The sequence below is a fragment of the Gossypium hirsutum genome, chromosome A13, assembly GCF_007990345.1.
Source record: "Gossypium hirsutum isolate 1008001.06 chromosome A13, Gossypium_hirsutum_v2.1, whole genome shotgun sequence".
In the NCBI taxonomy this organism is placed as follows: Eukaryota; Viridiplantae; Streptophyta; class Magnoliopsida; order Malvales; family Malvaceae; genus Gossypium; species Gossypium hirsutum.
Window position 1 is genome coordinate 21,391,291 of NC_053436.1, and position 21,970 is coordinate 21,413,260.

Below are 21,970 nucleotides of genomic sequence, written 5' to 3' on the forward strand. Positions count from 1 at the left end.
ATGCATGGAATGGTTAGTGCATAACTTTCAAACTTCCATAGCCTCAAAAGACTGGCTCTCTATTAAGCTATCCAGAGCTGGACCAAACTTGTCACACTTATTCTTTGCAAATAATTTGGAGATTTTTTTCAAAAGCGGATATCAAGCATGGCATGCTGCTAAAGAACATCCTTGAACAGTTCTGCAATTTTTCAGGGCATTGTGTCAATACAAGGAAAACTAATATATTTTTTTCAAAAGGCGTAGCAGATGACTTAAGTTATAGAATATGTAGAATCTTGGGGTACCAGAAAGTACAAGAATTAGGCAAATATTTAGGTATCCCTTTGCTCCACAAAAGAATCTCTAAATCTACAATGTAATTTATGGTTGAAAAGGTCCGGACAAAATTATACAATTGGGATGCAAAGCAGTTATCCATGGTAGGTCGATTTACCCTTGTACAATCGGTCCCATTAACCATTCCTAATTATTTTATGCAATCCATGAAAATTCCAAAAGGGGTGTGTGAAGAAATTGAATGCTTAGCAAGACAATTCATTTGGGGATCCAACACGGAAGGTAAAAACTTGGCACTTGTTGATTGGGAGACAATATGTCAACCTCGTACCTGCGGTGGACTTAGTCTAAGGTGTCTACAAGACCAAAATAAATCTTTCTTGTTAAAACCAGGAATCAATCTCTTTACCAACCAAAATGCCTTATGGACGCGCGTGCTACGATCAAAGTATGGAATGAAAGAAGCTCTTCGAGAGAGTATAGGAAAAAGAAGCTGTTCTACACTATGGAAAGCAATTGAGAAGATTTGGCCTTTATTAAAAGAAAATCTATGCTAATCGGTTGGAGTTGGAACGAAAATTTGTTGTTGGAAAGGCAACTGGATTCCTACAGTTGGGCCGCTACTCAAACATGTTCAAAATCCAAATAGAACAATAAATGGTTGCATGCTTAAAGACATGACAACAAAAGAAGGGGTCTGGAACTTGGAAACATTTAGAGAAAACCTAATGGAAGAAATAATACAAAAAATTATCGATACACCTTTTCTACACCACTTAGCAGGGCTCGATAAAATCAGATGGATACCTGCCTCTACTGGGAAATTCTCAATCAAGAATGCATACCAAGTGTTAACAAAAAAATCATGGAATTCTCGAGATGATAGATGGAAGAAAATTTGGAAATATCAAGGTCCTCACTGTATTTGGTTCTTCTTATAGTTAGTTTGCAAACAATGGCTACTCGCAAATTTAAAAAGAATACGAAGAGGGCTCAGCCATAACATATCCTGCTCGGTTTGTCAACATAGAATAGAAGACATCTTAACACACTTAGAGACTGCCCAACGGCTAGAGAAGTTTGGTTAAACTTTGTCCTTATTCTGGCAATCTCAATTCTTTTCAAGCAATATTACTGAATGGGTTGAGAAAATTTAAAACAACACGAATGGCTGCCATGGGCTAAAATTCCCTGGCCTACCCTTTCTGGGTTGTAGCATGGCGTGTTTGGAAGAATAGAAACCTATTCGTTTTTCAAGGTTTGACATGAAATTTAATAGAGACCATCAAGATATCTGTTTGTTAGGTAAGACAGTACACCAATTCTCATGTGTGGGATCCGTCTAAACCTTTAAATGAAGAAACCAAGCAAAACTTAAAAGCATCTGTTAAGTAAAGAGTTGATTTAACCTTTGTTTTCTTTTTTAGTTTAACTTGTTTTTTACACCCAAAAAAAAGATATTATAAATAAACTTAATAGATAAAAAACAACCTTATAATAATGTTTACTAATTTATAAAAAAAGGATATTTATTATTTCCTAGTTAACTCATGATATGAAGTCGGTTAGAATTTTATAAATATATAAATTAATACAGTTTTATATGAATAACCAATTAAATAATATTAATCAAAATTAAATCAATTTTAAAAAATATTTATATAATACTCACTTCAATCCATAACATACAAATATTATTGAAGAAAAAAAATGTTTAAACACATTTAAAATAGAGTTTAAACACATTTAAAATAGAGTTCATGAACCTAGACTTGAGTATCATATAACTTTGGACAATTAAGTTAAAACGTCGGTAGGCTAATAAATTGAGAAGAGGGATGTTTTGGTTTGGTGGGTATGCTATTTTGTCTTTCATGAGTTTTTTTTTTCTTGCATTTAATTTTGATTAAATTTAAAGTCAGAGTTAAGTTCATTCATAAAATTTAATATCGAAATATTATTTAAAAACATTAAACTCTATACCATTCGAATCAATAAATATTGATTTTTTTTTACAAATCATGCTTTTAATTTAGAATCCAAGAAACAAATGTAAGGTATAATTGATTAGAGAGAGGCATCAAAATTAAATCTCTGTTTTTGGAAAGGAATGGAGATAATTGCTTTCCCCTAAGCTTTGAGGAGGAGGAGTCTTAATCACTTTTAAGGCACGAAAAATGACAAGACGGGCAGTTCTAAATAATGAATCCATGTTCAAAGACACTACAATTAAGCTATAAAAACAATGTCTTAATCACAATCATGTGATATGCATCAAAGCAGCACGCGCATCCGTGTTTTGGGTGCTTAAATTTGAGTTGAAAATGTGAGTAGTTTAGGTCGGTCGTCCTTGTATTATGGGTTGGAAAGTAAATCAATTCATCATGTACATTTAATTTTGGAAGTAGACGTCATTTCTCTCTAATTTAACACAACAACTAAGCAACTGGTGTTTATCAGAACAACCAACAGGAGAGGCTAATTGCTCACAAGGATTGATTCTGTGTTAAACCTATAGTACAAGGACCTGCTAAGAAATTAAACCAATTAGTTGACCTACAATATAATGCATCTTTAGATAATTAGGAATAAAGAAACTTCGAAATTCTTTCGGAAAATGAGATTTAAGGTGTGTTGCCAAAGATTGAGGTTTTAAAATATTGAGTGATCAAGTTTAAGTCTTACTTCTAATATAAATTATGGGTAGGTTCTTTTTAAGATTTATTTCGTTTAATTTATTTATTAGAATTGAGTTAATTAATATTAAATATAATGATTGATTTTGATTGAAACATGTTGTCATTAATTAGAAAAAAACTGTAAATTGATTGTCACAGCCCTGAAACAGGTATGAGAACAACCAACAAGAGGTTAATGTCCCAATAATGGAGGATTTGTTAAAATGTCCATCCCAAGTGAGCAGCTGAGGGTAATGAGGTTGGTTTTAAGGACTCAAATGTGCCCAAATTCAATGCTAGGGACAAGAGGTAGGACTAGGAAAACTGTCCCTTAATTTTCAGCCTTTAATTTCCCTGCACTAATACCTTTGTGTTGTATCAATCATTACTACTCTTTTCTTTGACCTAAAGAACCAGATTCCGTGGTCCACTGCCACACATTTTTAAGCCATTGGGACCCCACAAACATGGCCCTATTCCCAGTTTTTGTATTATATTGATCATCACAGTTTACAATGTCCTTTATTTTTTATTTATTTTTGGAGTTATGGGTGGATCAACAACATCCTCCTAATTGCATTTATGTGCTCATATCAAATATTACTCTAATAAGATAAGATATTTTCAAAATTAAAAGGAAAAAAAAAGGCAAAGGATAAGAAGAAAAGCCCTTCATTACAGAGGATAAGATTACGGCATTATCTTTGATATATTGGAATTTTCTTTGCAATATTCCTTATCAACTTTCCTCTAATTAATCCTTTTGATAAACTGTCCCAAATTTTCTAACATACAATTTTGTTCTTTTATGGTGAATTTGGGTTAATTTCATCAATAGCCTTTAAATTATGACATAAATTTTAAATTAATCTTAAACTTCAAAACATTCTAATTATATTTTTAAATCTATTTATTCCATCATCTTTGCAATTAATTCAGACATTAAATACCTAATCAAGTTTGACATAAAATATATCCAAAACATATTATAACAAAATGTAAACACTCATATTTATTACATGAATTATGAAAAGCTTGAATAAAAAAAATGCCCTCTTAAACTCTGTTAACACTATTTTTTTTAATCTGTAATAATCAAATTATTTATGCAATAAATACATATGTATTTGTAATTTGATGTGGTCATTTTTAAACTGGCATTTGTAGTATAATAAGAATGACAACAAAGTATTTTATATAGAATCAAGACAATGAACTTGTAAGAAAATTTCAAACAGATAAAATACTAAAATTAGACTAATCTAGAAAGGGAAAAAGAATGTTTAATAGGTTATATTGTGGCTGTCATCCAATTGAGTGATTCTTTCTTTTTCTTCTAAGTTTGAAAGAGAAAAGGAGCTCGTAATCCTAAACCAATCCCAAGCCTATGAAGAGGAAATCTAATTGTATTAGCAGTGGGGCCTCACTGATAAGTGCTATAAGATCGAGCGCTTATGAACTGGAATTCATTGGTATTGGACATTTTTTTTTCCGAGTAAATGTCGTGATTAAAACGTTTTGAAATTTAAAAATCATCATAAAATTTGACCCACAGACCAAAAATGCTCGGTGTAGTTAACCCATCTGTGCACATCACCACACCCACGGATGAAACCAGATCGGATTTCAATTTCTCCGAACAGGTTTCGGTCACCTCTGCACAAGGCCCATCGATGGCTCAAGCTGAAGCACTGCGGGAATACACATCAATGTTTTAGAAGACGATGAAATATGAACCCAAATTCATAACAATTAAAACAGAATTAGTAAAGCTCCAAATCATTCTCAACAATCTATTTGGAGATAACAGAAAAAAAAAATGAGAGAGGCTTTTACAAGTTTATTTAAAGGGGGAACTGTCCTCATTTGCTCGTAAACTACCAATGTAACGTAATGTAATGTCAGTGCAGGACTTCATATGCCTCCTTAAGTTTAAACATTTTCCGGGTGGGGTGTCACTGCAGGTCCTGATGCTATTGCGAAATGCATACCCCTACTTTGCCCAGATTGTAGTACAAAAGCAACTTGGGTGGCAGCCAACGCTGCTGCTTCCTGATACAGATACGGGTTATAATATCGACTCAAATACGAAACCATGTCTATGATGTGTGGTTTCAAGGTGTGAAGAAAAAGAATATAGTGATTAAAAGGAACATAACCTGTCTTTGCCTTCGTTGCTGTAATATACTGATGGCCCAAGCCATGATGTAGCATGGCAAGAGAAACCCAGCAGCTCGAAGCAAGAAAAACTGCAAGGAATGACGGTTTAAGACAAACGGCTCAATGGCACGGTAACAGTAATGCTTGAGGAGTGCATAGGTTAAATTCGAGAAAGCAACTTTAAGTTGCAACTTACAGAGAAGAAAGAAGAGACATCATCATCTGAATCGGCATCTGGAACAGTCACTGCGTGCCGCAATAGCAGAAGTGCCATTAACTGGAAAAATGGGGGAAAAACCAATCATCTTAAAAATAAACTCTTAATTACATAGGTCATGTAAGAAATGAACTTTTTTAAAAATTAAAAAGGACAAAAGAACCAAAAGGAAGTTATTCAAATGAAATTTTCAACTCAAGTGCTTATGGCCGAGGCAGAAACTACTAGGTGGTTTTCTGTTAGACATCAAAGGTGGGAGCTGATTCCCCAAAAAGGGATGAAAAGGAAAGTTGCTGACATTAAAAATCAACTGAGATGACCAATGACATTGTGGCCTAAGTGGAATAGCACCACTACTGGTATGGCTCAAATTTTCCATGATGAGAGGATGGAAATTGGGAGCTAAAACCAAAAACTCACATGAAACTGTAAAACCAGGTTTTCCCCATGTCCAAATGGGGAAAAATGAGAGCAAAACTATTAAGAACATAAAGATCTTCCGGTTAAAAGTTCATACACCTTAGTGAAGCTCTTTTCTCCAAATTAATTTATCCAAATGTTTCCTTCGTACATGGCTAATATACATTTATAAATAGAATCAACGGTGGTCCAATTTTAGGGAGTAAATGTTAAACCTAATTAAATGAGGTGTTTAGGAGTACATGCTAAACATGGTGTGAATGAAATTTAATGTCTAGATGATTGATTCATATCTAAATGCTTACAATTACAGCAGCTGAACGGCAAAATGCAGCTCCAGTGGCATTTGATGCAGCATATTCGTCATACCCAGTTTCCAAAAACTGGCGTTCTGCCTCTGCAATGGCCAAAAGGCGAGGATCACGCAAATCCAAAGGGGTGCCAGAGATTGTCCAGCCTCCACTATAAAACAGATATGTAAATCATTACATTGGAATCTTCCAAACAGAGCATTCAGTATGCTATCTAGCAAATTTAGATTAAAGCTTCTAACAGACATCATATTTTGTAAATTGAATAGATACACTCAATTTCACCAAAAAGAAAAGCAGCCACCAAATGTGAGAACATCAATCTTACCCAATATCGATAGCTGTTTCGTCCGTTGGGGGGCGAGGTGGAGCAGTATAATCAGGTTGATAAGACTGCACAGCAAATTAATAGGATAGAATATTTCAACAAGGAGCCACAACAACTAAATATCAATAGTCTCTAAAGATGAACTAATAATTCAGCTAGCGGCTTGAACAACAATCCAATCCATGGAAGAGAAGTGAAAGAAAACATAAATGTTCCTTCAACGGTACACTTGGTAAGAAAAGATAGAAAAATGGAAACAACAAGTAATTTTCTTTCCCTCCTTTTTTTCAGTAGAGTTGAATAACAAGATAAAGAAAATAAAAATTATGTTAGTGTATTATTATACCATTTTAAAGTTAAAAGATAAAAATATTTAAAACAATGGATTCATAATCTCATATACACGCACACACCTCTTTCGTTTTCTCTCCTATTATAACTAAAATTTGGAATGATTTGTTTTTATACATTAGGAGGAAAATAAATGTCTTTCCTACAAAACAATCTCCAAAATTCATTCTCTTTCCATACTTTCACTATTTCGCTCAACCAAGCACATCAAAAAAGCAAATTATTCACCCTCTTCAAGAATCATTAGCAACTACTGATTCGAAATCCGTGAACTTTCAATTCTTTACACTCACAAAAGGCCTAAAATGGTAAAACCGCTAGATACTAGTTCAAAATCTTGTAACAATTTAAAAGGACATCAATTTGCCAGTAGGCTATCCATATTTCTCACAAAAAATAACAACTTCGAAGGATTAATGGCAGTAGAAACCTGATGACATATCTCGCAGATTATATCTCCTTTCTCGTTGCACCAATGCTGCACGCACTTCCTATGCGCATACTGCAATCCCGGACATATAAAATTCAACAATGGCTATCATAGAAATCATTTCATATCGCATTAAAATTACCAAAGCAAGCAATGCTAATTGCGAAAATTAGCATAACCTTATAAGGTTATTTCTATATAGAAAAAAAATTTATCAAATTAACAACAAAAAAAGGTAAAGAAATAAAATACCTTGAGGCTGCCATTGCAGGCACACGGAGTCTCGAGATTCTTAATGGAATCTTCCTCCTGACAGATGCGGCACTCCGCCACCTGAATAAGCGGGTCCTCCTCATTGCTTCCTTGGAAAACCTCCTTATCCTTCACTTTCTCCTTTTCCTCCGTCGAGGGACCAGCCCCCGATTCAACTGGACGCGCCGGAACCGGCCTCACAAGACGATCCACATATAACACCAGGTGATCACTCATAATTTCTACAAATTTAACAAATTTTCTTCAATTTCTTTCTATTTATTCAACGATTCAACCAAAAAAATAAATCATCAACACGATATCGAAAAAAAACATAATTAAAAAAAAAAAGAGACCCGGGATCGCACTGAGTGAGAGCGGCGGGTCGGAGATTTCCGAACAAATGAGAGAAGGAGAAAATTAAAAACAGAAAAGAAAAATGAAGGAATATGATAAGAGAGGAACAAAAATAGAAGCAAATATTAAAAAAAATATATTTACTTTAGCTAAAAAAAAGGGGCAACTTGTGCTTGCTAAGGACAGAAAATTACGCGTTTTTACTTGAATTTTCTGAGATTATAGGAGATTTTGTAGGACCATTTTTCCTTTGAAAGTTTTGGAATATATTTAATCAATTTACTTTTTTGGTTTTAATAATTGAAATGGCATCAAAGAAATTGAGATGCGTGTGATTTTAAAATTAATGAAACTGATTTCATTTATTACATAAAAAGAGTAAAAGTAATAGGATTGTGGAGAGTGGGACACATGCTAACGGCTCCAATCATATTTGCGGTTTTAGTCTCCCAGGAAAATCTATCTTTTTCAGTTTAATTTGATTCCCACGTATCAGTTTCTTTTCATTATTTTTATGTTAAATCTGGTACATTCATGTATGCATTTTATTTCTTTGTTTTACGTAAATTCTGATGTACTCCTTTAGGCATTTTATGTTCATATTATTTTGTCTCGGGTTTAACTGTATTAGTTTGACTTTTGCATCCATTCCATCTTCTGTACATTATTTTTATTTTAAAAATATTCATGTTCGAAGATGATTATGATGTGAAGTCAGGATATAATCACAAGCCAGCTTAAAAGAAATTCCTTCAAATATATAAATTATAAAATAAAAAATAATTAAACATTCCCACAGGGCCGTATTTTGTCGCTCAGTAAATCAGGATAACATAGAAGGAAAGTCCCCCACCCCGCCCGCCCCCCTGCAACACATCCATCACACTCCTTAGTCCTTACATATTCCCAGAGCATAGGAAAGGGGGATTACAAACTAAGGATTTTCGTTCCCCATACATACAAAGTGGGAATTTAATATCATTTTGTCCTAGTTCCCCGCCCAAGAAAATGTTACAATAAGCCATGTTGGAACTCCATTGATATACAATCTTACATTTCCCACTGCCATGAATGAGATGCCCTTAAGGGGGTGCAGAAACCAAGGAAGCATTAAAAAAAGTAAATACCCTAGAGACATGCACTCTCCTCCTTGGCTGCAACATCATAATGACGTGCTCAAATCTCCTCTGGACAATGATAGATCAACTTCTACCTATACGAGTGATTATATATCGTCCTTTCTCTAGATCATACACAGTCTTCAATTGGGGTTTCCTCCATTTTGATATAGACCAGGCTGCAAACATCAATATTGCAGAAATAGCGGTGATTGAAATTAGTGTGGATGAATCACTGCTCATAATAATAGTTATCCAGTCAGTTTGTTGCACATCTGAGATGGTTGTGCTTTGCAATATGAAAGCTCCCAAGGCCCAATCTAATGGTATATCGTTGACCTGATTGGCAAAGCTGATCCTGTTTAAGATTGAATTTCAGTTCAGTGACCAAATAAAACTATTGCCCAACTGCCCCCTAAACATCATTGAATTAACATGGTCTGTTTTCTTTCAAGGATACTAAACTAGTAAAGCAGGAAACATACCTTTCATCATCCAAAGCAATTTCAAGGCTATCGTGAAGCAAGGCCACGATATATGCTGAAGAAAAACAATAGCGCAATAGATCTTCCTCATTGAGTGATTGGTGTTTCTTCTTCAATTTTGACCAATCCTCTTCACAGAAATGCTTTCCCGCCATAATTAGATCGGAAAGAAAGGCCCTCTGGCGCAACCTAAAGAACTGATCCAGCAGGAGACAAAGAAAGAAATGTAAGGCATATAATAGTACAGAAACCATGTACATCCAAACGTACATTACATAGATTTAGGATGTGTGCTAAAATGATCCACATAAGTCCTTTTTCTTGGAGGGGAAGGGAATCAAGCAAGCATAAGCCTGCAAGAGGACTGAATATAACTATACCTTTGAGGTATAGAAGAAATTTTCTGTAGCCAAAAATTTCCCTCGAAGCTTGGGCATGAAAACTGACCCCAAGTAACAGTGATCATAGGAACATCTCTCTGCATGTCAGAATATGTAAAGATTAGTATCCTGTGGCACAAGGTAACCCAATGAATGTGGTGGTTCTGAGATAGTTTTGTAACCTTTTCCTTTTTGTAATAGCATTAGTGCAGCAGATCTGCACTCGGAGAAGTTACCCCTAGCTTTAAATTCAGAAATATATTTACTTTTTTCAGCCACAGAACCTAGTGAAAGATTTGATGATTCGGGAAAGTATCCTTTAGGCATACAAGGATCTATATACATTTCCTTATGGAGAGAGTCGGCGGCTGCATTAAGGTAAGAATAAATAATGAGTAATACATACATAATAGCTTAACTAACTAGTAACTACACAACATTTCTATCAAAAGTAGCAAAGATCCTCTGAAATAACCAAAGATTATTATGTTCAATTATGAATAGTCATGGTGACCAGAAAACAACTTTTACAATCAAACATTCCAACATGGCCTAAATACTCGAAACCATAATATACAGTGTTCATAGTCAAATTTAGGTCTCTTCCACAAGATTTAACATTGCAACATTCAAGAGATTATTAAAGTACAACTCTAAAGTTCCTGCTTTGAATTCAAAGCACAATTAAAAACTTCCAGACTTCTTCGAGCACCTTTGAACCCGCAAATTTTGGCAGAAAGGAAATGCATTGAAACATACCTGGACTGAAATCTCCTTTAACAAGTAAGGCCCTCAATGATTCATGTGCAACATTCTGAAAAAAGAGAGAAAAAAAGGTTGAGAACTCCAAGATCAATTTTGGATTTCTTGACATGATCTGTAATGAAATACTGCAAAATCAAAAGCAAAACCATATTGAAATAATAGCAATATCAATCAGAAGTTAGATCTGCAATTATTATCTTTATTTAATGGGATGAAGAAAAACACTTAGCAGAAGGACAGTCAATCTGTAATCATCTATTTCAGTAAAAAAAAAAAAAAAGTAATAAAAGCATCTCACTAAGACCAAAAATTGACAAAAATACAAACATATTTCATGAATAAGATGCCTACATTTAGAAGATACTTGCATAGCAGCCCTAAAAGCAAGAAACAAATAAATAAATAAATAAAAGAAGCTAATGCATGCTAAGGTTACCTGCCCAAAATGAAGAAAGCTGTGGCTATAGAGACTGTAAGTGATATTTCCAAACTTGATGGAGCGTGAGAATTCAGAAGGCATAGGCTCATTTGAGAAAAAGGTTACCTGAAATATAAGTCTAGCAGCAATTTAATGGTGATCTTAAGAAAAGGACATATATACCATTAAATGCATTTGCAATTAATTAAATTTTTTTCTTTTTTTTTTGGTTTCATTTAGCCTTCTTGTTCCTCTACTAACAATGTGGCAAGGGTTGTTGTAAGTTGGCATTAAGATTAGGGTTCAAGCCCTGTGTAACCCATTCGTTTCAATCAAAATTGTAATGTATAAAAAATAAAGAAATAAAAAGTAGACATAAGAAATAGGTTCAAGGAAATGTCACTAACTGGAGGCTCAGATGACTTGCAAATTCTGGTTTAACTATATTCCCAACACTAAAGAAAAGATTCCAAATTAAGGAATCTAGAAGCAAGGTAGACTAAAGGTCAAAAACGAACCTGAGCAGAAGCGCCACCAAGTTCAATGATTCCAGTTGTATGCAGAGGATTACCTCCAAGAGTACCAAGTACATAGTTTGCAACAACCCACGCATACACCCCCTCATCAGAGCCTAAGACAATCATAGAATCCAAAACTTAGTCTCAAAATGTCGATCAGGGATCAGAAACTATAATACAAACATAAGACTGAAACTACAAGAGCTGATTTCTCTTTAAGCCCTGAAAACATAACAATTAACATACAAACATAGCCGCCATAAAGAAGCATAAAAATTCACCAATTTTTATGATTCTACCTCTGATATATGACTTCAGCCAAAGAGGACCAAGACAGAGTACAGACAAGCATTGTCCTACCTTAGAATCAACATAAAGTCATACACTATCACCCAAATTGTCTCGATAAACTCACTCAAAACCATGCACATTGTATTACCTGTAATAACGGAAGCCCAGTCATCGCGGAACTTGAAACCAGACACCCTAAGCACCTTCCTGCACTGCTCCAAAATCCTCTCCTGCACCTCATCATCCAACAATCTCATCCCCGCCGTTGCCATTAACCTAATCTCCGTCTCTCCCCACTGTTTCTTGGGAACTTTCCTTCTCGCAAACTCCAAAAGCTCTTTCAACGAATACCCTGCTCCTGCCAGATCCTCAGCGTACGCCGACAATCCCGGATTAACCCTCAAGCTATCCAACCCTTCTTTAAAATCGAAAACCGGGTTTTTCCCTCCGTCAACTCTGTACCTAATCACGTGAATCCTCGTCCCCGTGCTTCCCCCATCGATTATGATCCCGTACTTGACGGAACCTTTGGAGGAGAAAAAGAATATGTAAATAAAAGCAAACAAGGCGAGAGATATGGCGATTGAAACCGCGACGAAAGAAGGGATCGACTTGGTTTGACGAGAGTTTCGAGAAAAGAGAGCGGTCGATCGGGAATTGGATCGGATTTGGAGCTTAATTGGGTCCATCTTTTGTGGGTTGGTAGTCGATTTGGATTTGGATTCAACCCGATTTCGAGCATGCGATCGTCGCATCAAAAGATCGAACTTTGTTGGGAAGGGGCATACGATTGTCAACACTGCACAGAATTTGTTTCCTTTTATAAAAAAAAAGAAATTTTAAACGAAATGGAAGAAAAAGAAAGGGATATAATGGAAAAAGAATGAAGAAAAACTTAGGGTTTATTTATTCTTTTGCTTTCGAATTTAGAATAAACCGAGGAGGGAGAGAGCAGGTTTGAGCCCTCTCTCTCTCCAATCTGAAAATAATTTTGGAGGTTTTTTGGTTTTTGTTTATGAGATTGTGCTCCAACTTTCGACATCTTTTACGCGTTACAAGGCGCAGGGAAGCATCTTCGGTTCGGTTCGGTCCCAAGAATGGGCTAAACCCAGTCTTATTTTAATATTTTAGCTCCAAATTCCACAACATTGGGCTTTTTTTTTATCAGTCAATTGTATTAAATGATTTTTTATAAATTCCACTAACTCTTAAAAAACATAATTATTGTAATTAGAATAAGTTAAACAGGCCCATATTGATAAATATATTCCTAAACTAAGATTAATCCAAAAAAAACAAATTTTACATTTGAAAATAAAATTCAAAAGAATGATTATTCACCTAAACAATCACACAAATAAATGATTAAAAATTATCTATAATAAAATGACCTTGGATTTTGAGTACTTAAGTTTAAATCTCACCATTCGTACTTATATGTGCAGGTCTCGAAGTCTCACTAGATGTAGATATCATGTGCGAGTTTTAGTCCTATTTGTTGGTTTTAGTTTGGAATGTACCAACTTTTAGTCCAGTCATGCTGTTAGTTTAATTATACTTTATCATTTTTCGGACAATTTATGTTGTAATAGTTTGATACTAGCAATTCTTCAATCGTATATTTATATTTGTACTTTAATTGTTATTGTGACATTTTAATATATGTATAATTATTTATTTAAAGAAATAATTGGATATATGTGATAATGATAATTAGAAAAATAATACTCTACGTTAAGAAATGAAATGACTCAAATTTCTTTTGTTTTAAAAACATGTAAAATATACAAGTCCAACCCTAAACTTAAAAATAGAAACTTTTCATAAAATTTAGTCGTCCCTAACTAATTTACATAAAAGAAACAACAAACGAAAAAAAAAATTGAAATCATGACTAAGTTTTATAGCATGAAAAAAAAACAGTTTAAACTTATATAATTAAAACTATGACATTTAAAATTTGGACGATTTAATTAAAAAATTTATTAGACTTCTGAAAATGAAACATAAAATGACTAAGAGACTTTTTAATGCCAAATGTACAAGGGTAAGCCACTTCTATAATTTGTTATGTGGTTCCATGAATAATAGCATGGGCGGCGGTAGGGGACTAGCAAGACCCCTAACCCCATTAAAATGATAAATTTATGTTTTAGCCTTTTAACATTTATAAAGTTTTAAAGTTGGTACATGGTAAAAATCTACCTTAGCTTTCAAAAATGATAAAATTTTGATTTAATCTTTTAAAAATTATAATGGTATAAGTTATTAAAATGGTGAAATTGCATTTTAACTCTTATAAAATTATAAAACTTAATTTCGCCCTTAAGAAAACTTTTCTAGTTTTGCCCCTAAACATTAGTGCAAAAGGAGGTTATGAATATTATATAGCTTTCATAGATTATCGTTCTAGATATGAATATGTTTACGTAATGCATCGTAATAGTGAAGCATTTGAAAAGTTTTAAGAGTTCTATACTAAGGTGTAGAAACAATTATGTTTATCCATAAAAGCACTTAAATCTATTTGAGGTGGGGAATATTTATTTGATAACTTCTTAAGATACCTCATTGAAGAGAAGATTCTATCCCATTTGATTGTGTTGAGAATTGCACAACATGATGGGGTGGTTAAGAGAAGGAACAAATCCTTGTTAAATATAGTTTGTTCAATGTTAAGTCATTCACAACTTCCGACATCCTCTTCAGGATATGTATCGTAAATTATATTCTGAATAATGTGTCAACTAAGTCAACACCCAAGACTTCATACAAAATGTGACATGGTAGAAAGCCTAACCTAAATCATTTTAGGGTATTGGGATTCCTTGCATGTGTACTAGATAAGGATGTTAAGAAGTTAGTCTTGTTAGAATAGTAAAAACAATATCTAATATAAAACTTTATTAAAACCAATATTTGTCATGTCAGAACATCAAAAATAGATCAAGAACAAGACTATTTGCAGAAGCGTATCTAAATCTATTGTTGGAGATTCCTAGAAGTTTTTGATCTTTCAAGAAAATATTTGGTTTTGATCTTCCAAAAAAATAGTTTTCTCTTAGTATAACTTTCTGATGGGGATGGAAAAGATATATGAGATAACCCTATTTCTTGGAGATCATTACCTCTCTAAATGGCTGATTATTAAATTAGTTTTGGGTATTTATAATTTGACCCCTCATCAAATTATAAATACAACTTATGGTATCTATACATCATTTCCATAATGCTTTAATACCTATGATACTTATAACATAATTGGTCACTTAATTTTGTATCACACTTTATAATAGCATTATATATTATATATATGTACCCATAATTGAGGATTTTAATCTAACAATCTCCTACTTGGGCAACATATGTTTCCTGATAAATGTACAACCTTATGAGCTCAAAATTTTCTATCATATAACAGGTATTCTATAACAATCTTGTCCATCAACTATATCCATATAGGATCCAAGCAGTTTTTGCCATATCAATCATGACTAAACTTATCAATAGTCATATATACAAATATAGTCAAATGACATAAATCAATCATGGATGCGTAGCATGGAAATTACATGCAATGTAAACCAAAACATGCCTATTTTCAACTAGTCCTCCTTAAACTTAAGTGGGGCCAGTATCAAAATAACAAAACAAAGTGAATAAACTAAATACTTCATTTCTAATCAGAAAATAACCAAATACATAAATGTCTGAAAATAAACATAAATCAAATAAAATACAAACTCCCATTAAACTATGAAATCCTCAAATAATGCAACACACATATGAGCAGTGTGCTCATGAAAGACCTTAGGTGATAAACCTTTTGTGAGCAGATATGATATCATGGAGTTTGTCCCAATATGATCTATAGTTATTGGTTTATTTTGCACTCTTTCTTTCACAACTTAGAACTTTATGTCAATATGCTTTGGCTTAGATGAATTCCTGTTGTTGTTGGAATATATCACCATTGAATTATTGTCACAAAATAATTTCAGTGCTCAATCTGCATTCTCTAAAATGTGCAGCCCAATGGCAAAGTCCCGCAACCATATTCCATGGTTTGATGCCTCATAGCTTGCTACAAACTCTGTTTCCATAGTAGAAGAAGCTACAAGTGTCTATTTGACACTTTTCTAAGATATAGCTCCTCCGGTTAACAGGTAAATTGTAACGACTCATATTTCACAGGCATCGGAAAAGTGAATTTAGGGCATCCGTCTTAGGAAAACGAGTCCGTAAATATTTATTAAAAATATTTATGAAGTTAGTTATGGGTTTCATTAGATTTTGATTAGGTGAATTTAGTTTAATTAGAAGTAATTATTAAAAAGGACTAAATAGAATAGAGCGTAAAAGATTAATTTTAAAATAAAAAAATGACAAGGGACTAAATTAGTAATTAAACTAAATTAGTGACATGTGTAAGATAGAGAGTAAATACATGTGTATTTAAATTATTAGTACAAATGTATGTTATATATATATTTACTTATTTATTAAGTAAAAGATAATTTTATTATTATTATTATCTATTAATTGAGATAGCGACAATTGTATGGTGATAAATAACACATGTGTACATGTGTGTATAAATACACATGTATTATTTTTATTTGTTATTATATAGATATTTTATAATTAAATATTAATTAAGTAAATAAAATGAAATAAAGAATAAATAAAATAAAGAAACAAAAGAAAAAGAGAAATAGTTACAGAGAATCAAACGAAATAGAAAGAAAGAAAGAGAAAAAAGAAAAGAAAAATGAGAAATTAGGGCTTGAAAGCTTGGAAGTTAATTTGGTAAGTCAATTAAGTCCCTTTCTTTGTGATTTTGATGTTTTTGGAGTCCTAGAGTAAAGTATTCTTGAATTTGTGTAGAAATATTGAAAGTTGATAGACTTTTGAGTAGGGTTTATGTTGAATAAATGATGAAATTAAGGATCAAATTGATAGAATTGTTGATTAGAATTGATTAGAAGATAAATTGTAAACGAGGCTATAAGTTTTGAGTTTATCGGCTAAATTGAAAGAAGTTTGAAATTATGGTAAAATGATAAAATTTGATGGTTATATTGAAGTTTTGATGGAAATTGAATAAGAATATGATATGAATTGTAAAAAGGAAGAAGATGAAAATAGTTAGGACAAATTTGGGATTTAGGTAAAAGTTGCATGAAAAGTTATTATTTTATATAAAATATGTGTGTTATTAATTAATTGTACTTATGCTAATTTTTGTAGCAAACAAGGAAACCGAGACGTCGAATACGAAGAGAAAAGAAAAAGTGATCGAGGAATAGCTCGAGAAAAATATCGGTTTGTATTATTATAATTCAAGTTATTTCTTATTAAATGTTTAATTTTAATATATGTGTATGGAATTTGAATGTGAGGTAAATATTGATATTTAAGTTGAATGTGAATTAGATTTATTTGATGAATAAATATATGTATGTGAAATTGAATTGTATGATTGAATTGAGTAATGTTGGTATGCATATGAATTTGAATTGACTGAAATAGAGGAAGTAATCTGATACCCTTTTAACTAGTCGGGCTTAGTGGATATAGTTAGTATGCCATAGGATTGGAAAAGGTTCAGGGATACTTCGACTTTGAGTCGATGAGACACTTGGTGTGTCATTATTGCTTCAGATAGATTCGATGAGGCGTTGGTCGCCACTTTGTTCCTGCTTAGCCGATGAGACGTTGGTCGTCACTTATTTGCTTCGAACTATCCGATGAGGCGTTGGTCACCATTTTGGTGTATTTGGTTGGATCTGTGTATCCGCCAAAGTCTGAGTCATGTTAATAGGGGAAAATAAGTGAAATAATAAAATCAAATGAATTTGATTAATCGAGCTATCGAATAAAATGAGAAAGTGATATTGTAAGATGGAATATGAGATGAAATTTGTAAAGGGCATGAACCAAAGGTTCATGAAGTGTTCATATTTGAAATGTGAATTGAATAATTATATGTGCTTGAGAGATGAATCAAAGGTTCACGAGTTAATTGAAATCTCATTGATGATTTATTGGATCTAACATTGAAAATGATAAAATAGAAATATGATAGTTTGGTTTGAATTTATATGTATGATTTGTATGTATGATTTGTTAATTATGTATGTATGATTTGTTAATTATCTATGTATGTTATGATATTTTATTGCTGTTATAATTTGAATTATGATAATACCACTGAGTATTTCCAATACTCAGCGTAGGGTTGTTTTCCATGCACAGGTTAGGTAAAGTTGAAGTTCAATCAAGCATCTGAGTCAATCCCGACCTCAGCTCAATTTTGGTGATGCATCTATCTTTTAGAAATGTGGCATGTACTAGGTTTGGTGTTTGTCACTTGTAAATGTTTTATATTTTGGATGTAAATGTGGTGCATAATCCTAAAGAGGTAATGAAATGAATGAATGAAAATTTTCTAAGTTTGAAAGGTTTGATGAATGTTATTTGATCAACATTTATAAGTAAATGTTTTGGGCATGAATTAGGTGTGTTTAGTATGTGAAAATAGGTTAAAAATGGTGAAAAATCATGTTTTCACACGGCCAAGTCACATGGACGTGTGCCCAGGCCGTGTGGAAAAGTCAGAATTGGCCACAGGTTAGTCCCACGGCCATGTCTCAGGCCACACGGGCATGTCCCAGGTCACACGGGCGTGTGCCCCTATCTTCAAGGAAAAATTTCTAAAGTTGCCAGTTTAGTTCCGAATCCCTTCTAAAACATATATTGGGCCCCGTAGGCCCATATTAAGGACTTTAAGATGAAATTTGATAAGAATTGATCTGGAATGTAAAGTTTATGACTCGGTTTTGTTTAAATATTAGTGTATAAGTCTGGTAATACCTCGTAGCCTTATTCCGGTGACGGCTTGGGGTTAAGGGGTGTTACATAAATATAGCCTAATGTAGATTTTCTACTATCTTGGCACCTAGTGAAATCATAATCAAAATACCCTATGACCTCCAAATGATCTAATCTTTTATAAGTGATCATGCAATCTTTTGTTATCTGAAGATAACTTATAACCCATTTAGCTGATATCCAATGGTCCATACCAAAGTTGCTTAAATATCTTCTTAACATCCCAACAGTGTATGCAATATCCGAACACGTACATACTTAAGCATATATTAAACTCCCAACAACTGATGCATAGGGAATCTTTTGCATTTCCTAAATTTCAAGGTTATTTTTAGGGAATTGAGTAAGACTAAATTTGTCTCCTTTAACGACAAGGGTGTCACTTGGTTTACAACTTTGCACTCTAAACCTTTTGAGTACTTTACTGATATAGTTCTTTTGTAACAATCCAAGAATACCTCGAGATCGGTCTCGATGTATCTGAATTACTAAAACAAAATAGGCATCCTTAAGATCTTTCATCTCAAAATGATCATATCAAAACCTCTTGGTTTCGTGCAATAAGCTTATATCATTAGCAACAAGCAAAATGTCATCAACATATAAAACCAGAAATATGTACTTACTCCCACTGAATTTGTGATACACACAAACATCAACAATATTCATCTCAACACCAAATAAAACAATTACTTGATGAAACTTGTGGTACCATTGGCAGAAAGATTGTTTGAGTCCATAGATGGATTTTGTCAATTTGCAAACCATATTCTTTGGGTCTTCCGACTCAAAGTTTTCTCGTTGCACCATATGAATTATTTCTTCAATGTTGTCATTAAGAAACATAATCTTAACATCCATCTAATGTAACTCAAGATCAAAATGAGCAACAAGCGCCATCATTATCCTAAAAGAGTCTTTCAATGAAACTAAAGAGAAAGTCTCTATAAAATTAATGCCTTCTTTCTAGGTATATCCTTTAGCTACAAGACACGCCTTATACCTCTCCACGTTACCATTTGCATCCCTCTTGGTTTTAAATATCCATTTAAAACCAATTGGTTTTGCACCTTCAGGTAATGGGACAAGTTCCCAAATTTTATTGTCTTGCATAGACTTATACTCATCTTTCATGGCATCAATCCATTTTTGAGAATTAAAACTTTTCATGGCCTAACGAAAGTTAATTGGATCATCTTCCATCATTCCATTATCATCTTTATATTCTTGGAAAAATACAATATAATCGTTTGAAATACCATTTATTATTTCCCTTGTGAACGTCTTTAATGGCACTTGTTTTTAAGGTTGTTGAGTTTGTTCTTCTGGAACAATTACCTCATCTTGAATAAGGAGTTGTTCAACATTGTCTTGTTGAGGTTCTAGATTCACTTCTTCATCAATGATAGGTATAAGAACCTGAACATCATCAAAAGTGATAGTAGGAATCGAGTTAAAATCTAATTCCTCTTGAAAAGCGATGTCTCTAACCTTATTTCTCCATCCAAACTCAACATCCTCAATAAATGTTACAGTTCTCATCTCAAAAATATTCCTAATTGTGGGATCATAAAACTTAAAGCCCCTAGATCCCTTAGAATAACTAATAAAATAGCTGCTCACTATTTTAGAGTCCAGTTTCTTTTCATGTGACCTATAAGGTCTTACTTTAGCTGGACATCCTCAAATGTGAAAGTTTTTTAGACTAGGCTTTTGACTTGTCCAAAGAATGTAAGATGTTGTCTTTAATACTTTTCCCAGAGGGACTCAAGTGAGGTAGAATGAGCAATCATGCTCCTTACCATATCCTTAAGATTCCTATTTCATATTTAAACTACACTATTAATACTGGGTGATCTTAGCATGACGTATTGTGGTACAATACTGCATTACTCTAGGAATTTCGCAAATGGTCCTAAACATTGTTCACCTGAGCTATCATATCTACTGTAGTACTCACCACTATGATCAGATCTGATTTTCTTAATCCTTTTGTTGAATTGATTCTCAACTTCAAATTTATAAGCTTTGGACACATCTAAAGATTGAGATTTCTCATGAATAAGATACAAGTACCCATAACGTGAGTAATCATCTATGAATGTTATGAAATATTGTCGACCATTCCAGGATGTCATAAGGAATGACCTAAAAATATCAGTATGAATTAATTCTAAGACGTCTGAAAATCTATTGGCACCCAATCTTTTGGTTTTGGTTTGTTTTCCCTTAAGGCAATCGACACAGATATCAAAGTCTGTGAAGTTAAGGGACTCTAAAATACCATTAGACACAAGGCATTCAACTCTACCTTTCGAGATATGACTTAAGCGCTTATGCCATAATGATACTGGATCTTCCTTATTTAGTTTGCATTTAATACCATGTGATTCTACATGCGAGGTTTCATTATAGGATGCAACTATTTCTAGCAAATATAGGTTGTCATAAGTATTTAAATAACCAATTCCAACAACATTTGAATTTAAAGACCAAATAAATTGATTGTTTTCGAATGAATTATAATAACCAAATTTGTCGAATGAAGAAACAAAAACTAAATTCCATCTAAACGACAATACAATAAAAGTATCTTTAAAATCCAAATAAAAACCAGTTCCTAATAACAATCTAAAATGCCCAATTGCTTCCACTTCTATCGATTTTCCATCGCCCACAAAGATGTGTCATTCACCATCACTTGGCTTTTGGTAACTCAGGCAACCCTATATAAAAACACTTATGTGAGTAGTAGCACCAGAATCTATCCACCAAGTGTTTCTAGGTGCTGAAGCTAAATTAATCTCAAAATAGACTAAATTAAGAATTATACATTTCTTTGCACGCCGGGCATGATATTTGGCACATACTTTCTTCGCATGTCCAGACTTGTTAAAAAAAACAACTCTTTGTAGCTTGTTGTTGTTTCTTTTGAGTTGGACCCTTAGCAGCTTCATTCTGATATTTTCTTTTATTGCCCTTGTCTTTAGGGGCATTAACCAAATAGGCACTATTAGACTTATCACACTTCAACATTTCTTCCTCTTGTACACAATGAGAAATGAGCTTATTTAGAGTCAATTTCTCCTTTTGACAATTATAACTAATTTTAAATTGATTGAACTGTGCAAGAAGCGATACCAAAACCATAAGAACACTCAATTCCTCAAAAAGTTCGATCTTAAATGCCTTAAGTCTTGAAGCAACATGGAACATCTCTATAATATACTCCCTCATGTTCCTTGATCTTTATACTTCATAGACATAAAAGAAGTCAAAAGTGTTGTCGTTTCAACCTTATCATTTTTAGCAAAATGT

At 33.2% G+C, this 21,970-nt stretch overlaps 2 protein-coding genes across 7 annotated transcripts; both read right to left on the reverse strand.

Moving 5' to 3' along the window:
- Window positions 1-4,126: 4,126 nt before the first annotated feature.
- LOC107902201 (uncharacterized) lies at window positions 4,127-8,138 on the reverse strand. 6 transcript variants are annotated; one of them, XM_041085170.1, is made up of 9 exons: window positions 7,928-8,138; window positions 7,427-7,668; window positions 7,175-7,246; window positions 6,394-6,458; window positions 6,060-6,216; window positions 5,314-5,394; window positions 5,117-5,206; window positions 4,794-5,009; window positions 4,127-4,648 (listed from the first exon to the last, which is right to left on the reverse strand). In XM_041085170.1, the coding sequence occupies exons 2-8, from the start codon at window positions 7,661-7,663 to the stop codon at window positions 4,890-4,892; spliced, it is 822 nt and encodes a 273-aa protein (XP_040941104.1). In that variant the 5' UTR covers window positions 7,664-7,668; window positions 7,928-8,138; the 3' UTR covers window positions 4,127-4,648; window positions 4,794-4,889. The 6 variants fall into 6 exon arrangements, with proteins under 6 accessions (XP_040941104.1, XP_040941108.1, XP_040941105.1 ...); XM_041085174.1 differs by having other exon boundaries at window positions 4,794-5,002; window positions 7,978-8,121; XM_041085171.1 differs by having other exon boundaries at window positions 7,978-8,100.
- Window positions 8,139-8,520: 382 nt separating this feature from the next.
- Window positions 8,521-12,851, reverse strand: LOC107902190 (probable apyrase 6). The gene is made up of 8 exons (XM_016828415.2): window positions 11,907-12,851; window positions 11,468-11,580; window positions 10,968-11,075; window positions 10,526-10,580; window positions 9,949-10,134; window positions 9,767-9,864; window positions 9,387-9,583; window positions 8,521-9,259 (listed from the first exon to the last, which is right to left on the reverse strand). Exons 1-8 carry the CDS (start codon window positions 12,511-12,513, stop codon window positions 8,986-8,988), a joined length of 1,638 nt encoding a protein of 545 aa, XP_016683904.1. The 5' UTR covers window positions 12,514-12,851; the 3' UTR covers window positions 8,521-8,985.
- Between the last annotated feature and the right edge of the window lie 9,119 nt (window positions 12,852-21,970).